Below are 27192 nucleotides of genomic sequence, written 5' to 3'. Positions count from 1 at the left end.
TAAACAGTGTTACATAAACTTGCCTGCCTACTTATGCATTTAAAAGGGGGACAGGAGGAACTGAAATAGGCCAGTCCTGTCTCGTGTGCTTGGAACTGCATGAGCCTGATTCTGAGCTGTGCCCGCTCACCATGTGCTCGTTGCTGGGGAGGAAGGAGGAGAAACTGGGGAGTACTCCTCATCTGCTCAGGAAGAAAGAGTCTGTCCCTGTCTCCTTCCCTGTGGAAAAAAGTCTTCACGGTTTATAATGAAATCCAAGAGGACAGTTTGCATATTATCTGCTGCAGTTGTCATTGTGAGTTTGATGTATTCTAAGTCTCTGGCAACAGCTCTGCTGGGTTCAGTATTAGATATTGGCATGTGGTGTAAGAAAACAGTGCTTCCTCTAATTTTTGATAGTTATTCAGTCATTTCATTGGAGATCTTCTGGAGGCTTTTTTCTCTGTATGATATACATGACATACTCGAAAGAGAATAAACAGGAGATGAACTGTTTAAACTGAATTAGGGTTTGAATTCCAGCACTCAGACTGCGGTAGCATTAACACTCCATCAGTGTTAAGCCTTTACACCACCTACTTTCCCTGTTTGTGTTACAATTCTTTTCCTGCCCTTGCTTCTATTGGCTTTTTACTCTGACAGGCCCAGAGACTCTTCCAGTGTGCCAGCCTTGCCGCTGACTCTCATCCTTTAAAACTCTGAGTTACTTTCCTCTTAGAGGAAAAAGAAGTACTGGGCCTCAAGAAGCAACCCATCCATTTGACTTTGCATTTTATTCACACTACAAAAGGCAGGACCAGAAGACCAGCATCAGATGTTCTAAGTTTGTACATATGAAAATTTGCAGGGTAGATTTTGGTCTCCTGTTGCTGGATTTATTTTGCCAGGTGTACAACAACTCAGCTAAGGAAACCATATGTTTCTCTGGCTTTGTGCCAAGAAGTAAAGCCTTTTCATTTTTTTTTTTTTTTCTTAGAAGAACCCAAAACAGCTAAAAATTAAAAATCTAAAACTAGTATCAAAATAATTATTCAACAAGCTGTATAAGATTGTCTTGGCATTTATTTTCCCTCCGTCATATTTCTTTGATGTGAATTAAAAAGTACATGCTAAGGTTACACAGATTAATTTGCTTGGCATGGTAACATGCACTACAAAGGCCAGAGTCCAGCTCAGCTGCATTAAATAGGTAATATATTTTGTTTAAAGTTTCAATTAAAACTCGGGGTCAAAAGATAAAATGGTCCCTGTGGGATCTTGAACACTTTAATGCCAATATTAGGATTGCTTAAGGATCAGCGTCTGCTCTAGATGTCTTTTGCGTTCCTTGAAATCTGATATTATACAGTTGATTGTATTACATTGCTTTTAAAACCAGACTGGCCCACCTGCTACAGTAATTCATACTTCTGCCAGTTAAGTGGTGTGAGGTGGACCACGGAGGCTTTATTTTAATACTGAATAGTACGAAGAAAGATGTTGGGGTGGCATTATTCAGGTTTAGTTTGGCAAGATACTGTCATAAAGACAAATGTCTTGATCGCACTTCTGCCCTTGCCAACTAACGTCTGCATGTCTATTTTCAAATGCATTTAATGCAAAGCCTTACAAACATTTTTGATGAGAAATGCAAGTTACAAAAGAAGCTAACATTGCAAGAGTGAATACAGTTAATGATGCACAAATTGAAGTTTATATTTCTCCTTGCTAATCTGCTACATTGCACATGGACAGAAAACAAATAATCCACAAGTGGCAGCCAGGTACGGAACACGAAAGGGGAGCCAGATTTTACATATGGTGCAGAGGTTTGCATCATAAGTACAAAGGCTTAGCATACAGAGAGACTTTCTGTGTCGATGATTATAACATAACTATTGCTTTATTTGATTATGCTTTTGGGTGGATGTGGCTATACAAACCTGTTAATATTATTAAGGCTCCTATCCCATTTGCCCCTTGCTCCTATTAAATGCTTTTTTATTGAATTACTCTTAAATATTGTTTAGAACTCCAAGAAACATTTTGCTGGCATAGTTTTACAGTTCATGCTGTGCAAGACTTACTTTTTAAGAGCCAAAGATGATTAAACCATGAAATACATACCCTGCATTGTAACTTAGGCAGGGCATGGTACCTGCACTGGCCTCAACTCCAGTCACCAGTGTGCTTCCTGAGCATCCCATGAAGCTTTACTGATAATTTCTTACTAAATGTACGTTACAAACTTTTTTCTTTTAAAACTAGCTTGGATGGGGAGGGATTTTTTTTTATATGTATATTTTATTTATGTTCTAGGGAAATAAGAATGGAGTCTGCTCTGTTAGTGATGGAGTAAAAGGCTGTGCTTCCTTCTCTCCCTCACCCTGCTACTTTAACACTTCCCCCTCTGAGACTTTGCAGACTATAGTAGTTTAGAACTGCTGTCCAAAGCTGAGTATAAATCTCTGGGCTGATTGCAATGTTTCCTGTTTCTTCACTTTGTTTTGTTTGAGCAATTCAAGCTGAGTATGAAGGTTACAGTAGTGGATTGCTGATGGGGCAGTGGATGCGATGTTTGAGACTAGTTTGGGTGTTTGGTGGTTTTTTGTTCGTTTGTTTGTTTGTTTTATTTCCAGGTTTGCAGGTTTTCTGAGTTTTATCTCTTTGGACTGTTGATCTACAATTTCATGTGACATGTTTGAGTTTTCTTAGGCAATATTCTGGAAAAGCTAAGAGTCTAAGCCTGAAATGCGTTTATATTTTTAACATATGTGGGTTTGTATGAAAATAAGTACAATTGAACATTTGGTAGACTAAAAATATGGTCCAATACTGACACTGGGCTACAGGGATCCCAGATAGGCATGATTCTAATGGAAAGTGCTTCTATTAAGAGAAAACTGCACTGGCATAATGTCTGTGTTTTACTGACAAAAAATAAAAAAAAAAAAATTAAAATGTTTGTAAATACAGTAAGAGGCAAGAAAAGCACACAATCACTTGTTCAGTTATGCATTCTTAGTTTGTACCCCTATGATTTACTACTTGTTGCAAATCAGTTGGAAAATGCAAATGAAATTATCTATCTCAGGTGAGCTCAGTGCTTCTATTTGTGTCAGTGTACTTCTTTGCCTGGAAGTCTTTGTACAACAGAAAACAGCTGTGCAGAGTCCATGTTTCATGTTCCATGTTGCAGCTGATTTTGCCCTTAACTTATATCTGTTTTCCACTTTAGGTATTTTCCTTCAAAAGTAGCTTAGTGGTCTAATTAAATCAGATCAGAGGCTTTGCTTTGGCTAATTTGAGACCTATAAGAATCTACTCAACCGAAGTAAATGTGGATTGATTCCCATCCATCAAAAGCCCTCTTATAATACAATATATTCTTTGAAATCTTCAAGGAGATTATTCCGTAACAGGAACACAATGACAACAAAAACAGCAAAACAAACAAACCAACAGCAATAACAAGAGAATATGCTTAGTCTGTGCAGAACTTGACGCTCATTAAGTTCACATGCTTCAGCTGTTTCAGAGGAGATGTGCACGCAGTGGATATTTATCACTAAGACTGTTAATGTTTTGCAGTATATCTTAAATATCATTACAGTACAACATCAAACCACGCATCTAGATTTCTCATGTTATTGTATGCACTGGTGCCTAAGGGAAAAAAGAAGGGAAGTTATATGTCCAGGGAGGTGCATTTATGGTAAGGGCATCTGCAGCCTTGATTTGCACAAGAACTCTTCAAAGTTGCTTTATGAAGGACACAAATTCCTTGTGGTATTGTGGTACGCAGGGATGCAGACCTCTCCATCATTTTCTAACGCAACCTGTTTATGTTCCAAATTCAAAGGAATGATGGAAAAATGAAATTTAAATCCTGACTGAATTATTAGAGACTTTTCAAAGTGCATCTCTGTCTTTCTTTCTGTTTTGACATCTACTTGTCAATGCCAAATTGTGTATTTTCTATACTACATTTTTCCATCCAGATACCCGAGTAGCAGATAGTTAACACATAAAAGGATGATGCAAGGCAGACATGCCCTGCATTGTCTCCTTTACGGAGATAATTTTTCAATTGATTTTTCAGCACTGTCTTTTGTGGTCCAAAGAGGAGGACCACAGGAGGAACATATGTTCTTAATCTGAAAGTGTGGGTACATGACACATACATGTAATAGTACAGTGCTGTTACATCCATATTTCCATTGTACTTGCCCATCGATAAGTCTGACGTGCTGCCTGCAAGGAGATGGCCTTTGCTTGCTATGATGATGTGCATCTGACACAGAACAAATATGAAATCAGCAGATGAGAGGTTAATCTCAAACTATGTAACATACATTCATGTAAATGTTACCTAAATTTTCTTTTTAACAATGTGATATGTATTAAAAAATCTTAAGTTCTGTCTTTTTTTTTTTTAGGATTTGTGTCAAGTTCACATTCCACTTAATTATCAGGTATAAAGTTAGCCTTTCAAGGAAAATAGCTGTTAGCAAGCTGATCCTTTATTAGTATTATTATTTAATAGAAATATTCAATGTTTAATATTATTGTTATTGTTTTTCATGATTCTTCATTAATTTGTTCTGGTATCATTTCAGTGGGAATTTTTTGGTGTTGTTTTAGTTTATTGGTTTTCTGTTATTGTTGTTTTGCTTTGTTTATTGTAAAAAATGATTTTTCAGTTCCAAGGATTCTGGGGAAATATGGGAAAATATTATTTGGAGAATGGTAGTCTTGCAAGTGATGTATCTCTATGGCAAAGAAAATCTACTTGAATAGCAGGATTTTATTTATAGTGGTGTAAGTCTACTCAAGGTAGCCCATTACTCACGTCTTTGTCATAAAGCATTAATAGAGGTGTTAGTGAACTATGTATGCACTCCTTCAAATAGTGTTTCAGTTGCATATTAATGTTCTTCTTGCACTACCTTAATAAATGAGAGTTACAATTTAATAATCTATACTTTCCTTGTAGAATAAGCTAAGAAATGGGTGCATAAGCCTCAGGAAATATAGCTGAACTAACCCCTGTAAAAACTGAATCAGTTTTAAATTACTGATCTGCCCCCTTTTACCCCAGCTGGCTATTGAATTCCTTACTCATTGTGCAGACAGTGCTGCACGTGGCCACGTGTTGATAGAGACTGGAGAACTGGAATAGCTGTCAGTTTATGTCTTAAGGTTTCCACTGCCATGAATTTCTTTCTCTGTTTTTGTTACTTCTGTTGAGAATTTCATTAATAATTCGTGTGTGTGTGTGACCTTTCAGCTTTTTAGCCTGAGTTTTGAAAGATTTTGCAAATTAAGTAATTGTTAAAGTAAATATGGAAACGGGCTCACGTGTACCATTGGTTTGCATATTTTTTTACCAGTGGACACTCTGTTATTTACCTGAAGACTAAATCATTCATGTTATAACAATATGTGATTGTAAATTGCAAATATTATTTTTCTTATCTTCGATGCACACAAATGCATCCTGAATGACAACGATGTCATTTATGTCATGTATGTCAATTCATACATGTTTTCACTGTCATTTTGTTGGAAAACTACCTTAAAATGGAACAGCTTTTGTTAAAATTGTGGCAGTCTAACACAAAGAATCACTTGATTGAATTAACGCTTCAATTAACGGTTGCTTGATTTTATTCTGGCCTTTGAGTATGGCGGTGGCAGAGCCTCTATCAGTTTTCAACTTACTTTGATTTCTTTTTAGATAGGGGTGTCATTGCAAATAATTTAGAAGAGGAAATTAATTACAGGCTCCCTAACAGTACTTCCTTCTGTAATAATGACATGTTCTATGCTTATAATACAGCAGTTCTTGATTATATGGGGCTTATGGGCAAAAAACAGACTCTTCAGAAGAAAAATGTTCGTCTATAGAGAATTCCCTCTAAAGTCTTCAGGGGAATAAAATTCCTTTTTGTATGGTTTGACATTTAGATTGACATATTGTAGCCTTGTTTTGAGATGTGCCACTCAGAAATACCCTCAAAGTTTTAGGAGCTTAGCTTGTAAAGTAGTTGAGCTCTTAAAACCTATTAAAAATTGAATTTGCCAGTACTTCAAAGATGTTAATCTCTTCTTATATCAGGATCTGTCATGAAAAATAGATTAGAATCTTGGATCTTTTTGAAATTTGGCAGTGCATTCAACGTATACTACCAGCAGATAATAACTCCATCTCTTATGGCTGCTTACATTACTTTTTAAAGGATCTCATTGTTAATTGCTTGAAACTTTGCCAAGCTGTAACAGGTTGGCTGGAATTTTCCACTTAAAGAAAAGGGCAATATGGATTCCTCATTTCCTCTGTGCTAAATGAAGCAGGGGCCTGTGGGAACAATAATATGCAATCAAATAATTAAACGTTCTACCGTAAAGCATACTGCTAGGGAGAAGATTTGAGAGGAGCATATAGCTTGACTCCTGGCATCTTCCATCCTTTCAGCACTTGACTTCATGACTTTCTTTTGTGTATAACAAAGTATAATGCTGCATCACTTATTTGTGAGTGCTGGCAGAGTGAAAAAAAATGCATTTGACATTGATATAGCTGAATTTGATCATGGGTTTTTCAGAGTGCTCATGTTCTTTTGGAGTTTCTTTGCCTTCCCCCCCCCAATTTCCCTTGATTTTTGGGGGGATTGGTATTTTAGTTTGGCTCTAACCAGCTATGGAATGATTTCTGGGACTGAAACATCAGTTGCTTCTGTGTATGTAATCAGATATCCAAGACCAGTGCATGAGTACAAAATGTTCTGTAGATCCTTTGATTAGAAATCTCGGTCTGCTAGATTCACAGACTTGCACCCCTTTTGGAAAAGCTCTGTTCGGTCATAAAAGTCATGTTGGATCCACTTAGCGTTGGTTCAATGTGACTTCCGGCTCTACATCATGCTTATTTTATCTGTGGGCTGTGTTTTGGTAATTTTCCCTGCACTGCACCTTAACTCCTGAAACTAAAAGAAGTTCTAACTGGACACAGTCCACTTTTCTTTCATGAAGAAAATCTTCCGTAGCCCCTGTAAAATACTCAAGATGAAGTAGCTCCCATGATAAGAGTTCCTTTTATTTTATTTCTTCAAGCATGTAGGTGGTACTTTCTGAGTTTTAGCGGTGCGATAGTTGACCTCAGTCTTGATCAGAGAACACTGGTCCTTCTGTCTCTCTCTGATGCACTCACGGCTGTTCATCTCCATGTTATGCGGAACTGGGGACAATGTCTCACCTGGAGACACACTTAGCTGTCCTCTGCTTGGGTCAACCATAGTCCTGTCTTGATCCTCCAGTGGTAGCACTGGATAAACTGTGACTTCATAATTTTGGGAAGTTACTTAGCCATTTATTTGGAATTAATCAGCTAGTGAGACGGTGAAATCCTGGCTCTCCTGTAGGCATTTTTGGTCTTGTCATTGGCTTGGGCAGGGGCACATTTACATCTAGATTCTTGAAGTATTATGATTAAATGCTAGGGCATCCTGTATTCGCCCTGCCATTCCATGATGTGCAACATAGACTGATGGAATAGAAGTAGCTTCTCTATAGTAGATGTGATAAAATTTCTGTTATTTAAAGATTTTTGGCTGAAACTTAGCATCTGGAGCTCTCTCTTGAAATTTTGCTTGTTCATTGCAGCTATTCAAAGCACTTCACCCTTTTCAAGATCTCTGTCCATTTAATAAACAACAAATGATAAATGAGATAATAAATTGTGGAGACCTTGAGAAATTTTGGGCGTTCTCACCAACATTTGTCTCACCCTGTAGGAGAAGCCTATATGAGAATGAGCCGGCTGCCTGAAGCAGAGCACTGGTACGTGGAGTCACTGCGATCCAAGAGCGACCACATCCCAGCGCATCTCACCTATGGAAAACTGCTGGCTCTCACGGTGAGTTAATCAGCAGCTCCTGGGAGCTGGTCCCAGGCTCTTCGAGTAGTTAAGGTAAAGGGACGGCAAGACTTTGGCCTGAAAATTGCTTATTGCTGTATTTATCATGCTATTTCAGTCATGCTTTCTAATTAAGGGTTTTGACAGCACAGTGGTTTGTTTCTTTGGGGGTTTTTTGTGAAGTATCGCAGTTTTGAAGGCTGAATACTGCACCTTGATGAGCAATAAAATACTCTGCCTGTCCTTTCTCAATGCACACTTGCTTACCTGTACTTGCTCTGTGTCATAATTGTGGTCTGTTCTCATCACATTTGTCATCATCTCTTGATACATTTTTTTAACTACTGTTGCTTCTTCTCATATTCATAGCAATACATACAGATAGGTTCCTGTCCGTTCTAGTAACAGCAGCATAAGCTGAAAAGATGGTGCTGATGCCGTGTTGGCTTGAAGTGACATAGGACTTCATAAACACAAAACAAGGCAAAACATTGATGGCAAAGTAATTAGAGATGGCAGAAAAATATTCAGGTGGTTATGTCATTCCTGAAAAAGAAAATTCATTTATCTTTGATCTTTTGAAATTTGGCATTTATTTCATTTAATTATTTCAGCTACAAAGTCTGAAAAGATGTTCAACAGGAAAATAGATGAAGAAGAGACTTGGAAATAGAATATGAACTTTTTTTGTCTCCATGTTGGTCACTTATCCTTAATCAGTTTTGCAGCCTACCATCTGCTCAGTGATTCACATTAAATTAGTTTTGTCTAGTTTTTAGTATACTGAACTGTACTAGTATTAGTTGCCATTGCCAATACATGATTGCTGTAACTGACGTGGTTCCTGGAAGTCTGCATTGACTTCCTGGAGCTTGAGTAGCATTAGAGCTGCTCCCTTTGGTGCAGTTGTTTCAGTCCATACCTAACTTGAGGTACCACTGTGATTTATTCTTCTTTTAAACTTTGCTACCTAGGTTTATGATCATTTTCTCACAGCTTGGATATTTAGGAGAGAGAAAAGCCTACTTCAGTCAGTTTTCAGATGTTAGAGGAAAGACATCTTAGAGGCTTCTTTCCCCTCATCTGTTGGAACCAAACCTTCAGAAGTTTTGCAGCCCTGTTTCTGAGTAGAAGTGCTGTGACAAAACTATTGATAACGCTTCTCTGTGTCTCTTTTCCAGGGGAGAAATGTGAGATGGTTGATGAAGTGAAGGTGGAAGTGGGTGGTAATATAGACAGAAAATCTTTCTCTGTCGGTGAAAATGGGGCATGAGGGAGGAGAGGAGGAAGGTGTCAGACAAGTTCCTAAGTTCCAGCCAAAGACACTTCTTGTATAAAACAAATAGTAGTAAAGTCAAAACTGTAAAGTTCACAAATTCAGCTGTGTTTTACTTCCTGACTTAAATTCCAATGAAGTTGCTTAACTTTAAGCCCAGCTTTTCAGCGTCCTCAAGTCTGTTGCCAGTATTAATGCTTGCTAAAAGCAGCCTGACATGATTCATTTAATCCCTTAGGGCCACTCTGGGTACCTGGACCACCTTCTTGTACCTTCTGTTTGCTTTGCACTCCCATAAAGAACTGTGAGGGCAACCTATGCCCCATATGGTGACTAGAGATTTCCAAAATTGCTTGCTTGTTACAGCAGTCTATCCTTTCCCAACTTGGAGCGAAAGCTTGTCAAAATTTCGTAAACAAGGACATAGAAACAAATGAGTCCTCTAGAGTGTAAGCTGTTTGCTTTGCTCTTGTTGTCTGGCCTTCATTCTATCAAACACAAACTAGGAACTCTGCACGTTTTCTAAATCCACAGTGGCCTGTGCCTATCTTTTATTTTTCTTTTTAATTTTAATATTGACTTCCACAGCACATTTAAAATAAAGGCACCATATACTCCATTAGTTTATTAGCTTAGCAATTAAACATAAGTGTGTTGGTGGTTTTTTTTGTTGTTTTTGTTTTTGTTTTTAGTAGTAGTAGTATTTCCAACTTGAACAATAACCCGCATGAGCAGTCTGGTCTAAATGAAATGTTAACTCTGAGTAGGGGACTGGACAGGAGGATATCTCAAGGCCTCTTCCAACATTAATTGTTCTACGATTTTCTTCACCTTTCTTTGTTTTCATGTTGAACCTAGTTCCAGTTTATTAAAATGTAATGTTTTGAGTCTAAGTTGAAGTACAGACATATTTAATATTAGCACCTACTATCCTCTCTTACTGAAAAGAGATTTTAGTGGAGGATTAGCTTCTAGTAGAATGGGTTATCTCTTGTATGGTCACAAGTGACATGTAAAACTGTAAAGAAGGTAAATCGCAATTCATCTATTATTATAAACTTAAAACTACTGTAATCATGCTGTAAGTGGCAGATGCTAATTCATGTCATTATGTCAGGGTGATTTTACAAGGTTGCCATTTTCATGTAGCTAATGTCACTACTGTTCCAAAGGACAATTTAAATTTTAAACTTGTGTTTTTTGAGAGATGAATAAACAATAGTAAGCAAAAACATGAACTACAATGTTTATTTTTCTTGAACTAATTCTTTTGGCTTTCTATGTGCTCAACATAAGCACATACAATTTTTAACTGATTTCATTTTTAAGTTTCCCTATATTCCAGAAAAAGTCTTCAAAACACAACACAATATTATATCATTTTTGTGCAACATTCTCTTCCAGGATGAAAATCAGCAACAACATTTGAGGGTGTTAATAAGTAGTTTGTTTGTTTACTTCTAGGAATGTTTTCAAGAACAGTTAAAAATGTATTTATTTGAGAACTGGAAAATTCCTGAGAAAGTATTGTATTTTTTCTGAGTTAAGAAGTATGTGAAAATTGAGATTATAGAGTGTTGCAAACCCAATCTCTGACAGGTGGTTACACAAACCTGAAGAAATAATATTTTCTTCTCCAAAACCTACACAAATTTTTGCATGTGTGTATCTGAGAATATGGAAACATGCAAAACCAAAGTAGCCCAATAAAATTAAAAAGTGAAATAAAAATCCAAATAAAACAAGCTTTCCTTCCCTACTCCCAAAAACCCACTGGTGACTTACTCTTGCCCATCTAGAATAATTCTAAGTACTAAACATGGCATTTCTGCACAAGATTATTCTGAGTAAAGTTTACTTCTTGAATAACTTTGAAGATGCATTCATAAAACTCAGAATTTGCTGTTCAGTTTGTAATAACTGTAATTTACATTGTCGCAAAATCAACCAACCAATGAACGAAATACCAAACCGAAAATAGCTGTTAATTTGTCATTGGTTCTTGAAATACGTAAGTGCTACAGTTCTAATTTGCATGTGATAAAACATTTGGGTTAAAAAATTGCTTATTAGTACTAAATTCTCTCTGTTTTTATCTTAATGCAAATATTTGTCTCAAGGGTTGTTAGCTCTTTTGGGATACAAGAAATACCAGGTGGACTTGGGCATGCTGCTCCGTATGCAGAAAAAAACAGATCAACTTAAGAGGTCCAAAGGAACAGCTAATGAATTTACAGTCTTCTTACCTAATATAAGTCACAAGTATTTCATCACCCCTATATTAGATAATGTTATATGTTCATATCTAAAAATTACAGCTCACTAGGCTACAAGTATTAGAACAGTGTAATTTAGTGGTTGAAAAGCATGATTAGTAGCTCAGCTAACAAAGTAATTGGAAAATAGCCAGTTGTCTGTGGCTGAAGATTATGCTTCCTTTTTTAAATTATTATTATTTATTTTTCAGAAACAAAATATCGCTGTTTACAACTGCAGTGCTTTAGCATTATGTATTTCCAAGTGTTTTTCATATCTTTAACTTCTTAGGCTGCATAAATTACTTGAGAAATTTATTTGTCAGTGTGGCGTGTTAGCTGACCCAGGCAATCTCCTGGTAGCACAGGAGTTTGGTACCACAGCATCTAAACCTCATCCCTTGCTTAGGTAATTTATTTCTATATCACAAAGAAAAGCACAGTTTTTGTAAAAGGCTTTAAAATTGCAAGGCTCCCAGTTCTGAGATAAAAATGGGTCTGTCAGAAATGACAGTGCCAGGTGAGGCCTTGAGCATGTGCTGTAATTCATTTTCCATTTTATAAGCAGACCTTCTAGAATAAAAAGGGTTGGCTATTATGCTAAAAAATTCATTTATAAGTAAGGCTTTTAAGCATTTTGTTTCATTTTAGGCTTCTTAAAGAAACGACTGAGAAAACCTCCTTCCTAATGGCTGACTTCTCTGCCATCAGGCAGTGGATGGTTGTTATAGTAGCACACTAGTCTGAGAAGATTTATTTCAATTACAAATAAATCTGTTTTGAAGTTTTGTTTTATCTGTTTTGAGTGAACTCGAGCCCACAAACCACCCTTCATAGCTTGCAGTAGTGCCTGTAATTGCTGAAGTACTTAGGGACAGCCCCGTATTGTAACGTTTAGTGTGTTGCGTCTAGGAATTAGAGGCTTTGCTGTATTTCTTTGGAAAAAATTGTATGGTGTTTTCTTGCATTTTACACGGCACCACACAGTGCTGTTAATCTCCTGTTTTTTACTGGCTTGGAAAATCACCCAAAGTGCTGTAAGAAAAATTTACTCTGCCTTGTAAAATTTCTGTGTTACAGCTCCAAACCATATTAAATTCCATAATAATTACCCTAGAAGGTTTGCTAAAATATTTTATTTTCAAATGTTTTCTTCAAAGGGGCATGGGGAGAAAGCAGACATAGACATGATAGAGAATGGCAGTGTTTTGGATTAAAATGAAAGAGATGGGATTGTGACATTCAAGTATCAACAGTGAAGTTAAGTACTACTTTTGAGTTTCAAAATACTCCCCCCTCAGTGGGTGGCCATATTTTTGCCTGCTGTTGTTTGTTGCTTATGTTACAGGCAAACAGAAGGCCAGAGAGGTGTCCTGCCACTTTTGGTTAGTTGTGAAATTACTCAGAGTGCCACTGTCAAATACCCTACTGTATTCAGTAATTGCTGAAGTCCTTGGAAGCCATCTCAAAATAAATATAAATAAATGACAGCACAGAAATAAATGGGACAGCAGGAGAAAAGGGGAACATAGCACAAAAACAAATAGACTAATTCAACATTTACTGTTTCGGTAATTACTTGCTGTTTATGTTGCAGCACAGAAAGGAAATTTGCATTTCTGTTGGACAGCTCTGTCAAATTATCATTTTTTTTTGTGTCACTGGTTGATTGCTACTCTTTTTCTGTCTCTCAAGACTTACCCAAACTGGAAGAAAACAGGGATGAGGTAGAAGAGTCATGATGTCAAAAAAATCATTACTTTTTTGAAGACATAGCAATTAAAATGCTATTTAAAATGTAGGTATTGTTTTCTAGAAAAGATTCTCTCTTCCTTTAGTAATAATTTCCTTTAAAACAAACAAACACAAAAGTATTTTTAGTTATACTTCTTTTAGGAATGATAAATAAATGTTCTTTAATCTATGAACAGACATTTTCTGAGTGGGTCAATTTAATTAGACAAGCAAAGCTGTTAGATATTTCGTTTTGGGAGGCTAAATCCCTTAGCTCTTAGTACTGATTCTAGGAAGAATTTTTAAATGAAAATTGGATATTTCAGTTAAAGTCCCGTCATAACAAGGTATAAATGATGTTGAATCCTTGAGAAGGCCTAAGAAGTCAAGGTAAGCCAAGCAGTAGCCATTGCTACTTTTGTCTTATATATTCAGTTTGTCTTTGGAATTTGACACAGACACTACACTTTTTCTTGCCACTTGAAATCCCTTGAGGGTTAAAACTGATCCAAGCACAAAGGTTGGATTTAGTTCTGAAATTTGCAAAATGTCAGAAGTTGTTTTCATTTTTGTTTCCAGTTTACAAGGAGTCCCCTTGTTAGGGGATGAGAGTAGTGGGTTTCCCTCTTAAATGTAGAAAGTTATGTCTATTCACCTCAAAACCATAAGCCCTGTTTGTTTTTTTTTTTTAAAGTGTGGTTATCTGGTGTATCTGGAGCATTAACACCTCCAGGCTGAATGTCAGGATTTCCGAACTACAGAGATTTCAATAGCTGACATCTATTAAGCTTGTATTTCTTCTGAGGTTGGCTGCATGCCATAAGTATTGCATCCATAGATATACTTTTCAGTCCCCTTAGGACATATGTTTGGCGGTATGCCAAATGTAACAGAATTAATTGTAAAACAGAGTATTTTCATTTAAATGTAACTTATCTGTCAAACTAGTTGGTGAATTACTCTGGAGCAGGTGTTTAGGCACATAACCCCTCACTAACCTCCTTTAGGGATCTCATCTTCTGTATCATGTTTCCAGCTTCCTGTAGACAGGAAAAGGGGAGCCCTAAACTTCTCGCTTTGCTCAACATAAATTTGAAGCTTATTATAGAAAACATCGCTGACACAGGATGAACTGCTTTCATGAAAGAAAGAGATCTTTTTGTTTTGCTACTTGGCTGTATATTGCCAGCAGTCACCTGTTATTACTCTGTGTGTAGTAATTTTGTCAGTAATCATTGAAAAATGCATGATCTAGGCCAAATTTAGTTTAGAAGATATTCATAGGACTCAATGAAAACAATATGTGGAGATAGTAAATTTATATTCCACTGACTGGCTAGTGAAATATGAGTAGATATTAATATACTGCTTTATCAGAAAATATAAATTGTGGCTTAAGACTGAATGGAAAACAAAGTGCCTAACATGGAAATTTACTTAACATTTCATTACATATTATTAATATAAAATAATATATATATAAAATATAAAATATATAATATATAATATATAATATATAATGTATCATGTATAATGTATGATATATAAATATATAATGTAAAAATAATATAAAATAAATGACTGATGTGAATATTTCAATATGGGTCTAGACAGTAAATAAATCACAAAGTGTGGAATGAAATCTCTTCCTTAAAAGTTTACTTAAAACTGTACAGAATCTATCTTGGTTTTAACAGTGCTGTAATGAGTTAAATTCCTTTTAAAGTTTCTCAACAAGAAAGACTAAAGAATGGCTATATATTAAAAAAAACAAACAAACAAACAAACAAAAACTTCAAGGGAAAAAAAATACTATGCATCTGTTTCTTTTGTAGAACATTTTGAACGCTTTAATAAAGCAAGAATGCTTTTTCTGTTATGAGGTCCATAAAACAAGAAAATGGATGTCAAATAGCTGTAATATATTATTGCTTAATCAGATGCATACTGCTTTACTTGAAGAAAATTTCACCTTAAGACACTCTGAATCATGTTCCAAGCCACTAAAGTTATGAGCTGTGCTTTAGATTTCCAAATCTAGATATAAGCAGTGGTGTCACGTTCAAAAATGCTTAAGCTCCAGTGGATTCCCACCAAAGTCAGTGGGCAATGCTTGAAGCTCAGCTGTCTGGTTATCATGCTGTTAGTTATGCCCATAGATATAGACCCAAGAACCCAGTTTATGTTATTGCTTCCTAAAATAACCTTGGCTCATAGAAAAATCACACCAACTTCAGTAGAATCTCAGTCACGCTAGTAGATGGATTTTTAGTCAACAAAAATCCACCTGTGGTTGAAGGAGGCCTAATGTGAAATATTTAGAAGGAAGGAAACCACTTAAGGTGCAAATAGAGGATTAAACTAAAGACATTGTATTTTATTGATCCTACCAAGGCTTATTTCTAGAAGTAATTTACTGGATTACACAAGCAGTATGCATAGACTTACTTGCATCTGAGGATCCTGGTCCAGTGAAATGACTGGGAAAGAGCATCAATCATGACCTCAAGGCCAAGGGTATGTGAGTGTGTCACATTGGACAATAATGAGGAAGTTGCATCACATTTGCTATGAGGTATATGGTGAATTATCGTGGCGTAGCAGATACAGATTTATGCTCTAATTTCCTCCAAAATAGTCAAATTCTTGCTCCAATGCACTGAGATCAATATATATCAATTATAATATCTTGTTCATGAAGCTCTTAGAGGTCTAAAACTCAAGAGGATTAGTCCTAGTAGCAGTATCATTTCTCACCATGATCCATCTAAGAAAGAGACTGACTTTGAAAAGATAGCATCTTTTACAAGCCCACTGATATTAGCTGGGCAAAGAAAGATTTTCTGTGACTGTAAACTCCTCCCCCCACAACTGTTTTTCTGATGAAGTATATTGTACTTCTCATTACAAATCACTTCTCATTACAAACGTTGCCTCGTGTGTGTGTTTTTCTGGGCCAGATGTTAACCTTTATAAGTCATTGCTTCTCCACCATGTTCAGTTGCTTTTATTTTATTATGATAAAAATGAAATGAAGAGCCAAGATTTATCTCTTTTCTGCACAGGAAGGGTAGAGACTGATGTAAATTTTGGACCTTTGGTGTGAATAATGCAAGTCCCATGTATTTCAGTGGGACTAGCATTTCATATACAAAATATAGTGCAAGATACGTTGTAATTCAGAGTGAAGAAGAAAGAGTTATAGAAATCACAGCAAAATGAGGCAGAAAGAAGAATCCATCCATTTAGATACTTAAATACTAAAGTAATTTCTTAAGTGTTAATATTTAGAGGAGGGTTGGGGAGCTTGCATATGTCAGTGATCTCATTGTAAGATGCAGCTCTAGTTCCTGTTTCTTTAGACCAACTAAATAAAACCTTCAAGACTTTATCACAAATTTACTCAGTAATATGTAATTTAAATTGTGTTTAGCCCATCCTGTGACAACTTTTATAAGGCAAAAAGAACAGGTTATGAAACAGATATGCAGGTCTGCAATAATTTGAAGAAATGTGAAATAAACTTGTGAATTCACAAGTTTAGCTCAGACCTTTTTACTATCCTTATGTGGTCTCTCTGTGACTTTAAAATGTCTTAGAGAGGAAGAAGGAAATATGTAAAATAATATTTTTTTCTGTATTCAGTGTCCGCAATTTAATCAATCCTCCATTAAGAATTCATATCATAATTCAATTCCTTTTATTAAAAATGTGAATGCTTGCCAAAAATAAATGAGCAGATGTGGGAAATGACAGTCAATGGTATTTGAGACACAAATTGAGTTGCTTATACAATCACATTATTACTAGTTAAACCTGGTAAAACTATATTGAAGAATGAAATCTCTGCTCTAGTGGTTAAACTCTTGCACACTTTGAAGAATGATGAATATGTACGAAATATAAAGTTGGTTTAAATTACAGAGACCACCTAATTTGTTGCACTACCTTACTGGTTGCCACTGTGTCATCATAGTTTCCACAAGGGGATTATTCAGAGCTGCCCAGCTGTATTAATCTTTTCCAGTTTTACTAGCATCACAGGGTCTTTGGGCCTCCAGCAGCCTGAAGTACAACAGCTGCCTCAACATGAATTTGGCACAGTTACCCAGGAGAGTGAGGAAAAAATTGGGGTGGATATAGAAAACATTAATTTTGTCCCCATTTTTTTAGTATTTTAAAGATAAACACAGAGTCTTCTACTAAAGCATCAATGGCCCTTAGCTAGCTCTCTTTTGTTTGTTGTGGTGATCATAAGTCTTTTGTAGGAAAGCGTTGGTAGCAAGGTTGGATCCATTGACCTAGTCTCTAGGGAAGAAACCAAACAAAAAATTCATTGCAGTCATCTTCTACAGAGAACTAGTCTTAAAAATAAAGGTCTCAGATTCATATTTAAACACTTAACTATTTGCCTACCAAAACTGCAAGCAACCAGCCATTCTGATTTGAAGTCTGCATGATGTGTGGGGAGTGGAGCATTTCCAAAAGCCAGACAACTGGCATCCTAAATTAAAAGAGCCATGTGTCTGCTACATTCACTTTTTTTCCTTTTAAATTCTCTGGTTTTTTTCTGGAAGGTGAGCAATTCATCTTTATTGGAGCACAAAAGAAAAAAATATGATGTTTTCTCTATTAATGGAAAGCTGTTGAAAATTTGTCCTCATCGTAGGCATTACAACAAAGTCCAGGTCCACTTAAAAGAATATCAGCACAGTCTTCCAAATCAATTATTGAAGTGTCTTCATGATGTTTTTTTTCCTCTCAGCAATGACATTGCCATTCATTGTTTTATGACTCTTTCTCTTCGGTCTCTGCACTGAAAAGCCATAAATTTGCCATTGCATCTGTGCAGGGGACCTCCATTAAGGCTTGGACCACCCACTCATTTCTCCTGAGCAAACCAGTAGCTTTCAGATAGCACATTTTCATTAGCTACTGACCTGGACTGGATGTGAACTGGTGACCAACAGGTGAAAAGTATTTTGTATCCCATTATTAATCCTCAGAGTCATCAAACATTTCCATTAAAATCTTATGAATAACTTTTTTTATCCTTCAAATAAGTCTGCTAGCATGCAGTTGTAAACTTTTTTTTTCTTCATAAAATTGCCAAAGCCTGTGGTTGTGCATATACAACTGCACACCCTGCTGCTAGAAACTGAGAGGTTTCCAGTGGCTCTCAATGCCTCCATTTTCATGGGTCAACACACAGAACGGTGAACATGCACACAAAGTGCCTTCCTGCCCCAAATCGGTATTTTTCAGCTGTTGAAATAATTATGTGGATTTTCTTTAGAAGTTAGAATTTTATTCCCTTATGCCATGTGTTTTATTTAACACTAAACACATATGGTGGGGAAGGGACCGTGACAGGGATTGCTGTCTTAATCACATTGCATGGTGTGTATGTTCTGTTTTCGTATAACAGATAAGGTGTGTATTGGAGAGTGGAAAAAGTTGCTAAATTTTAATTGTGAAATAGTGATTCTCTCAAGTGATTGGATTCTGTATAATTTGACGCAAAAATAAGGTGTGTTAAATCTGTGCTGAGGTATTAACATTTTAGTAGCAAACAGATGGCACCAAAGAGGATATATTGGATGGTGTGATGCAAGGTTCCTCAGAATGCCATTCTGCAACAAAATGCTTTCATCTTTTTTTTATTTTAAATTTTTGACAAATGTGGATATTTGAAGATGGTGGCCAACATGAACAAATGTAGCTATGCTGATCCCTTTTAGTCAGATCATTTTATGTCTTGGGTGATAACACGCAAGATTTTTCTCCCCTTTATCTGTTAATGAGTATTTGAGCCTGTTAATAGCCCAGTCATTGCTTTGATGCTATGTATGCTGGCACCTGTCATCATTATGTGCTCCAGGTCTCCTGACTGGATTGAACTTGAGTGCAATATGTCATTTGGAAAGTGCCAAAAACAGTAGAGCAGTCCTGTATTTTTCGTGATCCCAGTAAATGAAAATTATGTTTGACAAATGTTTGTGGCCTTATCATCACAGTTCTGTAGGCAGAAGCTATATATTTTGTGACTGTATTCAATGAACTGTCCTTATATGTTCTAGAAATAGACATAGGTTGCAACCAGGTAAAACTAACGATGTTAGTCTGTTAAAAAATGCCGTGATGCAAAATCTATAGATGTTAATTTTGTCATTATTAGGGATGCATATGCTTGGTGCCTGTCATTTTGAAGCCTCAAGGCTAGAATTACATATGTCATGGTAACTTTTGCCAGACTAAGAATGCCAACCTTGGAGTTAAAGATGCAAAATTTAGTGTTTAATTATCACTTTCTCTTACCCCCCGATTGTTTTAATTGAAATAAATTGTTTTATACTGCCCCAAATCTATGTTGTCTTTTCAACTGGAGATTGTTTTTCTTTCTTCACTTTTTGTTCTCAGCTATGGTTGTATGCTATTTAGAAGAAAAAAAAAAAAAAGAAGAAGCTGCATGTAATCCATAGATCTGTCTTTAAAGCAATAGTAGATGAGGAAAAAACAGTCTCGGCTACATGTCCTTTTTTTGCGGGGAGAGAAGGGGTGGCCTTTTTGTTTATTTTTGTTGTTTGTTTGATTTGGGGTTTTGTGTGTGTATGTGTTGGGTTTTGTGTGTGTGGTTTTGTTGTTGTTTTGGGTTTTTCATTGTTTGATTTTGTTTTGATTTGTTTTTAAAAAGAAAAAAACAGGGAAGAGAGACACTGTAGTATAAGATAGGGTAGTTGCACCATCTGGTTGGGAGGAGCTTTGTGCCATGTGAATATGGTTTTAAGGTATATGGGTTTACCAAAGAAAGTGTAGTAACTAATAAGGCTGAACTCTTACCTCCAATGAACATTCATTTTATGAAACTGGAATATTGTGTGATAACCCTGTTTGTATCTCTGCCAGGATGATCTCTTGGAAACGTCCTCTGTGTTGGTTTTGACGGAACCTAGTCTTGATATAGTTCTTGATGTGCTGCACAACGTCTTTCTCTCTCTTTATTTTAATGTCTCAAAGGCCCTTGAGGGAAATACTGAGAATTTTGAGCAGCTGTAATCATGAACAGACCTCGTTATTATTCCTGTGTTAACTTGTGGGATACTGCAGGATGTATGCAGTGTCGGTTTCCAGACCACAAAACTTGAGAAAGCCTATGTGCTTGTATCTGTGAAATATCACGCAAGGCAACCTTGAGAGGTGCAGACCAGAATGCCTTTCTTCCACAGTGGTTAACGATTCTTTTTTCTGGAGACCTATTTTATAGCACAAACCGCAGCAACTAATTTCATGGGGATGAGGATAAACAGGTCACAGATATCGTACTGAATAGCTGCTGATGATTTGTGTTTGAGTATCAGATTAGGCTAATCCAATTCGTCATTTTCTTCATGAAAAGAGTAATGACCACTAATGGATCTGCTCTGGCACTTGTATAGCATAATGCAACTTCAGTTGCTTGGTCATTTCAGTGATAAGAAAATCTGTGGTTTAGAACGTCTGTTCTTTTTACCATAATTTCTGTCATGTGTTCTTTTTTTTTGTCTATCTGATAATTTTGTCATAACATTGACCATTGTTTTTAAAAATTGCCTTTTCTCTTTTAGCTATGTTTTATAGTTGACAGAATTGATTTCTGATTAAATATTTCTTCTCAGATTAAAATCAGAAATATTTTCTATTTTTTTTACTTCCCACATTAAAATATGAAATATTTTCTATTTACATACTTCAATTTATTGTGACTTTACTGTTGACTATGTGTATAGTGTTATTTAGGACACAAGGATATGGAATGAAGCTGCATGAGGGGAAGTTCAGATTGGACATTAAGATAAGGTGGTTGGTCACTGGAACAGGGTCCCCAGGGAAGTGGTCACAGCACCAACCCTGTCAGAGTTCATGGAGCATCTGGACAATGCTCTTAGTTATATGTTCTTAGTCTTAGTCCTGTGAGGAGCAGGGAGCTGGGCTCAATGATCTTTGTGGGTCCCTTCCAACTCGAGATAGTCTATGATTTCATAGAACCAAAATATGCTTTGTTGCTTTCCCTCCTCCCCCCTCTTGTTTTGTTTTGTTTTGTTTTGTGTGTTAGTTTGTTTTTATTTTGTTTTGTTTGTTTGTTTGTTGAGAGCATGACTAAAGCTTCCTCCACCTTCCCTTCTGGTTTTAGCTTGGGTCTGTGTAACACTCATCCTGATGCTTGTCCAGAGAAGTAGTGTGAAGCTTGATGTTCACCCAAAACTCTTTATAATGCTTTTTGCAATACATTTCTAGCACTTCCTTACTTCTTGGACATCGACAATGTTGGACAAATTTCTTCCTCAGTCTGGAGATCTGCAGCATAAAGTAGCTGACCACAAAACTTACTGTAACACTTAAACATTCATATTTACTTTGGTTAAGTCTAGTGATAATAGTAGGTGTTTTTCTCTAGTGCCTGGAATTTGGAAATTTTAACTGTACATGATTGGTCCATAGTGACACACTGTTAAAGTAATTTTTCCCTCCTTTTTTCCTTTTAAGGGACGCAAGAGTGAGGCAGAAAAGTACTTCATGAAGGCTATTCAGCTGGATCCCACCAAAGGAAACTGCTACATGCATTATGGTACGTTTCAGATAGACAGGGTTTCCACACGTACTCCAGAATTGCTGTTAATCCCTCCAAGTGATTAAGGATTTGAAAAGTGCTACTGGCAAAATACCTTCTTCGAAGGGAAAGAAACTAATCTACCATGTATAACTTCATCTCTATTTCAATTTGTTAATCACTGCAGAGGGAGAGGCGAAGATTTTCATATTTTGCATAGCTTTCCTCCTGTGAGGGGAATTTCAGTATTGCTGCCTCTCTGGGAAAGAAAAAGAGATGACTGTTGCCATATGTCAAAGTTTCATGGCCTGGAATATTACTATTAACAGTTCTGGCCTAACTTCTCTGGCTGCCGGTGGGTGGGCAACTAGCAGTTATACTTTAGTGTGCATGAGCTCTATTTATCAAAGTGTCTGCTTCTTGTTGAAGATTTATGGGCCTTACATCTACCTCCTTCCCAGCATCTTCGTGGCTTGAAATGGAAAAGTATTACAAAAGGTTTTGACAAGTTGGCTATACCTTTGTCATACTAAGCCATGAATGTGCTTAAAGCACACAGTTCATTTGAAGGTATCTTTCTAACTTTAGGTTGTTTTTTGCTAGATGAAGAAAAATTATTTCCAGATGTGATTAGTCCCAAGGAACCTAAAAACATTGAACTTTATGGACTAATTCTTACTGTATTTTAAAGCTGATAATATAATAGACAAATCTAAAAATGCAAGCTATGTAGTCCCAATTGGAAAATATGGAAAGAAGTCATAAATTTCATCTTAGTTAAGGAAGAAGGTAGGGAACCACAGCCATACTATATATATATATGTCTTTGTATATTGTTTTAATTTCCTCTTCTGATCCTAACTGGTAAACGTAAAATAAATGAAAAGGACTGGCCAAAAGGGAAAATTAATGTCACCTAATAACCATAGTTTTACTTTCTATGATTTCTTTGTCTGAATTGCTCACACGTTGTATTTGTTTGGTCCTATGCAGTGTAAAATTCTGCATGATAGACTCAGAACCAATGCATACGTTGCTACTTAGAACACACCATGGTATTTAAATGTATATAGCCTAGTGATGCATTATGGATCATTGCAGTTGGTGACCTTGTCTTCTATTTATGCCTCTACAGGTAAATCTGGTAGGGGTATTTATGTACATAAGCATCTGTTATTTCAACTGGATATAAGTACAGTTGATATCTCAAGATAATGAGGAAAAGTTGCAGCACATTTGTTTCTTGAAATCCTACTGAAGCCCCTTCCAACCTTTGTTATTAAGAAACCTATTCTTAGGTATTAGAAAATCTATTTGCATGCAAATTCAAAGGCAGGTCTCAACAGTCCATCACAGCAATTGAATTGTGTATGTTTTATTACAGGTCTAGGTTTTTTTCTTTTTCTCTCACTACTTCATCAACTTTCCTGCCTTTTCCTGCAGTATTCACTCTGTGTCATTTTCAAGTGGTTTATAAACTAAAAGCAAGGTTATTCAAGTCATCATTCATCTCTGATATGTTAGCATCTTCATTACGAGAATACAATATTAAAATAGTTTGTTGCTTCCTAATTAAGATTATTGCCTAAAATCTTCAGCACATTTTTCTTTTATTGTGTACAAAAAGTGATTTCTTTATCCTTGTGCAGAGGTCATTATTGCAACATAAGTGAGCTTCTGCTCTGCAGATTAGGAGTGAAAGGCACAATTTATTCAGAGTTTGCTATACCAGCACAGTAAAATCTGATGCTGAAGGGGGCTGTAGACACGAGAAGGTTCTCTATACTAGCCAGTAGGTCACTGTCATGGAGTATTACACACAGAGAGCTCTAATGAATGCAGGTGAAATCTTTTCTTTTGATTTTATAACTTCTGATCACCTCACCAAATTCACTGATGTTACTCCATGTTTATATCAAAGTAGCTATGAGAAAGATATGCTTTACCTCTGCTTGGCTGATATGTCTATGAAGTGCAGGTGATCTCAAAACATTGTCACATAGAGCACAGAACTTTGTAAAACTTGACATAAATTATCCTTTCCTTTCCTTCCTTCCTTCCTTCCTTCCTTCCTTCCTTCCTTCCTTCCTTCCTTCCTTCCTTCCTTCCTTCCTTCCTTCCCTTTCTCTCTCCTCTCCCTTCCCTTTCTTTTATTTTTCATTTTCTTTCCCTTTTCCTATCCACCTGTTTCTTATATTGATCAGGAATCCACAGTGTATGTTACTAGGGACACTCCAAATATCACATAGGAGTCACTAGTGAACACTTTAAGCTTTATCTCTACATCTCAGTTTGTTTTAGCACGTTGTCACAGGTACAGTCCATATCCTGTATGCCAGGTGTTAAACTATGGGGAAATACATCTGTATTTTGCATGTAAATCTTAGAGATTACTTTTTTTCTCAGCATGATGATGTTGGAACAGAGATTAAAATAGTTGGCATCAACCCTAAAAAAACACATACCTCATGGAACTGCCAAATGAAAGGAGTAGTCAGTTGGGACACAACAGTGTGTTGATGGATTAGCAGGAATAAATGGACTGAAGATTTTCTTCCAAGTGCACATGCATGCACACACTTATAAGTTGTGCTCCCAGAATGTGCAGATGTTATTTTTGACTTCTAACCTTTTGGACTTTTTTGAAGCTATCGGTAAAAATTGTCAATATTCTGTATCTTTTAAGAGGCTTACATTTGTATTATAATGTGTGTTAATTCAGGCTTTGAGCCACAGCTATTCTTAGAAGATGTGATTTGGTGCAGGAGTCAGCTTATTTGGTCACATACAAGTTTGGAGAGAGGTGAACAGTTTCATGGTAGCTTCTTGGGTAGCACCACAGCACATTTCTCTGATCGAGCTAGAATTATGATTAGTTTTGAATAGGTAATTTGCTGGTTTTGCATTTCAGTGAATTTAGGTTTAAGGCAGTATTTTGCAAACTTGTTATGTTTGGAGCTGTCTGAAGGGAGAACTAGTGAAAAAGCAGAAGAGATATAAGTCCCTGCATACTACAGACATAATGCCACTTCATTGGACATAAGGGGAAGTGGCTTTTGCTCTGGTGACCAGAGAGGGTCACCTCTCAGGCTGAAATGCAGGCAGCTGCTCACCTGTCCACTTCTTCCCCTTCTTTTGCTCTTCTTTTCGCCTTTTGCCCTTCTTTTCCCTTTTTCCTTTCTCATATGTCAGTTATCTGAACATCTGAACTTTGTGCAGAACCATGGTCTTACAAACGGGTGGTCTTGATGGGTATTCTGATACAAGCTACATGCTACACTACCAGAAACACATAACAGATGAGAGAAAATGCGTATCAATCAGGAAGAGGAAAAAAAAAATGACACGAGAAAGAGTGCAGAAGCACCATTTTCTTGTGCAGAAGTGCAACTGAATTGTCTGGCAATGAAAATCTTATTTGTGGCACAACCTGTATGTTCTTAAACTAAACCATGAGAGAATGTTATTTCCAATACTAGATTTGAATGTTCCTGTAAAGTTTGACACTTTTAATATACATTTTTAAAAGAAGATTTAAAGTGAACAGTTTTGACTAAACTGAGTTGAACTTAATAAATGCTTATTTATTTTTGAATTTCTGTCTTTGTTCTCTCTGTGAAGGTTTTCTTCTAAATATGTTATGCACATCTACTCAGGATATTGGCAGTCAGGCATCTCACTTTACTTCAAACATTTAACTCAAGTATGCCATTTTGGGTCCTGCAAAACCTCGATGGCTTCTGTCATCAACAGATTGATGACATAATTGAAATTGTCTTCGTTGACCATAGAGGAGACTCTGTATAACCTAGTTGCCTTGATTAAATGCCTATGGTCAGGTGGGATGAGTCCAAGCATCAATCTGAGAAACCACAGAGAGATACCTATGAGATAACCAAGTCCAAAGGAATTTTTCTATAAATATTTTAAGAGTGTGTTTGCATCTAAAGAGTCAGTAAGTCAAACTTGTTAACACATGTGCCAAACATAGGAATGTTCAGCTGGGTCAGACCAGTGCCATTATGGCCCGAAGATTTAGTTTTGGATATAGTATTGACCACCCACAAAGGAAGTAAAGATCTCCTATTTTGGTCTGCACTGAGCCTATCTCAGGAGAAGCTGAAGAAAGATTCTGTATAAAACATGCCAGTGTAGAGAGATGTGATTAATTTCAAATGGTGAAATACTTAAGTTCTCATCTGTTTGAAAAGAAAGAAAAACAAATTCTTAGGTATCTTTTCCTTGAGATAGCTAGTAGGATGCAGTGTAGTTAAGGACTTTGAAGTTCTTGAACACTTTCTGTACTAGCTTTCACTTAAAGAAACAAACAACCAAAAAACCCTCATAAATTTACAGTGAAATTTAAGTCATTTTACCTCCAAAACTGTCTTGTTTCCTTTATAATTTGCTGCTTAAAAACAAAACAAAAAACTACCACTAACATAGGTTTAATTTTACTTATTTGTTAAAAATAGGTTTTACTACCATGCCTCTTCAAGTGCATATAGTGACCTCCCTCCAACATAATGAAAAAGTGGGGAAAAAGAGAGGGAGAGAAAGGAGTGGGGTTTCAAAATGCATGTACAGAGGTCCCTCCTCCCTTACATTCCTAATGGCTTAATTGGAATGGGGAAATCTAGAACCCAACAGGATGTTCAAATTAACTCTGTTTTATTAATCACCATTGAGACCTCCTTTTAAAATAGTTTCCTTTGAATAATACATTTGTTCTAATAACTAAATTGTTTAATGATACCTTTTTCATTATAGAAATGGATTATTCTCATTAGATTAATTATGCATTCACTTAATTAGGCAATTCACATTGATCGTCTGCCTTTTTCAGTGCACTCCCAGTTACAGATATAAAATAAAATGAGAAACAAGCTGTCATATTAGGTAAAACTGAAGCGCTTAAGCTATAATTCTCATTGAAGGAAGAACAGATTAACATGTTCCCAAACATTCCTTTTTTTACATCATCTTTCACTTTTGAATTTGTGAACATTTAGGATTTGGTTTTTCATAGATTTTCTTATTTTATCTGGTTTAGGTTGTTTGGGGTTTTTTTTTACACAAGTTTAGCTTCTTAACTGTTTTTATTTTTTTCCACTTTCATCCTAAACCTTTTTAATTATTGTTTCAGCAGAGAACTTTTAGCGCTTTTTGATGCCTAAATTTTCACCTGGGTCTGTGAGCACTTTGTATCTGTCTTGCCTCCAAAGATGACTGCTTTACCACTCCTAAGTCCCAGCCTCAAAATGGTTTGAAACTGCTGTGGTTTAAGCTTCAAAAGAAATTTCATTGAAATACGATAGCAGTGGATTTTCAAGCACCATGTTTTTCAGTCTTTAAGCCATATACTTACATGTGTTAGTAAGTGAGAGAATTTACATATATTTACAGATGTGCATTCAGTTTTCTTCTTAGATGTGATGTATTT

General features: G+C 36.3%; 1 protein-coding gene across 1 annotated transcript in view; it reads left to right on the top strand.

Moving 5' to 3' along the window:
- TMTC2 (transmembrane O-mannosyltransferase targeting cadherins 2) overlaps positions 1-27192 on the top strand; it is a gene marked incomplete at its 3' end in the record, with an annotated part of 254657 nt that overhangs the window by 190250 nt on the left and 37215 nt on the right. Inside the window, exons 8-9 of the mRNA XM_080363734.1 lie at positions 7776-7897; positions 21686-21767. Of these exons, the coding sequence (XP_080219860.1) occupies positions 7776-7897; positions 21686-21767 (204 nt within the window). The remainder of the gene's footprint in view (positions 1-7775; positions 7898-21685; positions 21768-27192) is intronic.

Source organism: Nesoenas mayeri (genome assembly GCF_963082525.1).
Source record: "Nesoenas mayeri genome assembly, chromosome: 1".
NCBI lineage: Eukaryota > Metazoa > Chordata > Aves > Columbiformes > Columbidae > Nesoenas > Nesoenas mayeri.
This window is presented reverse-complemented; position numbering and strand designations above follow the sequence as displayed.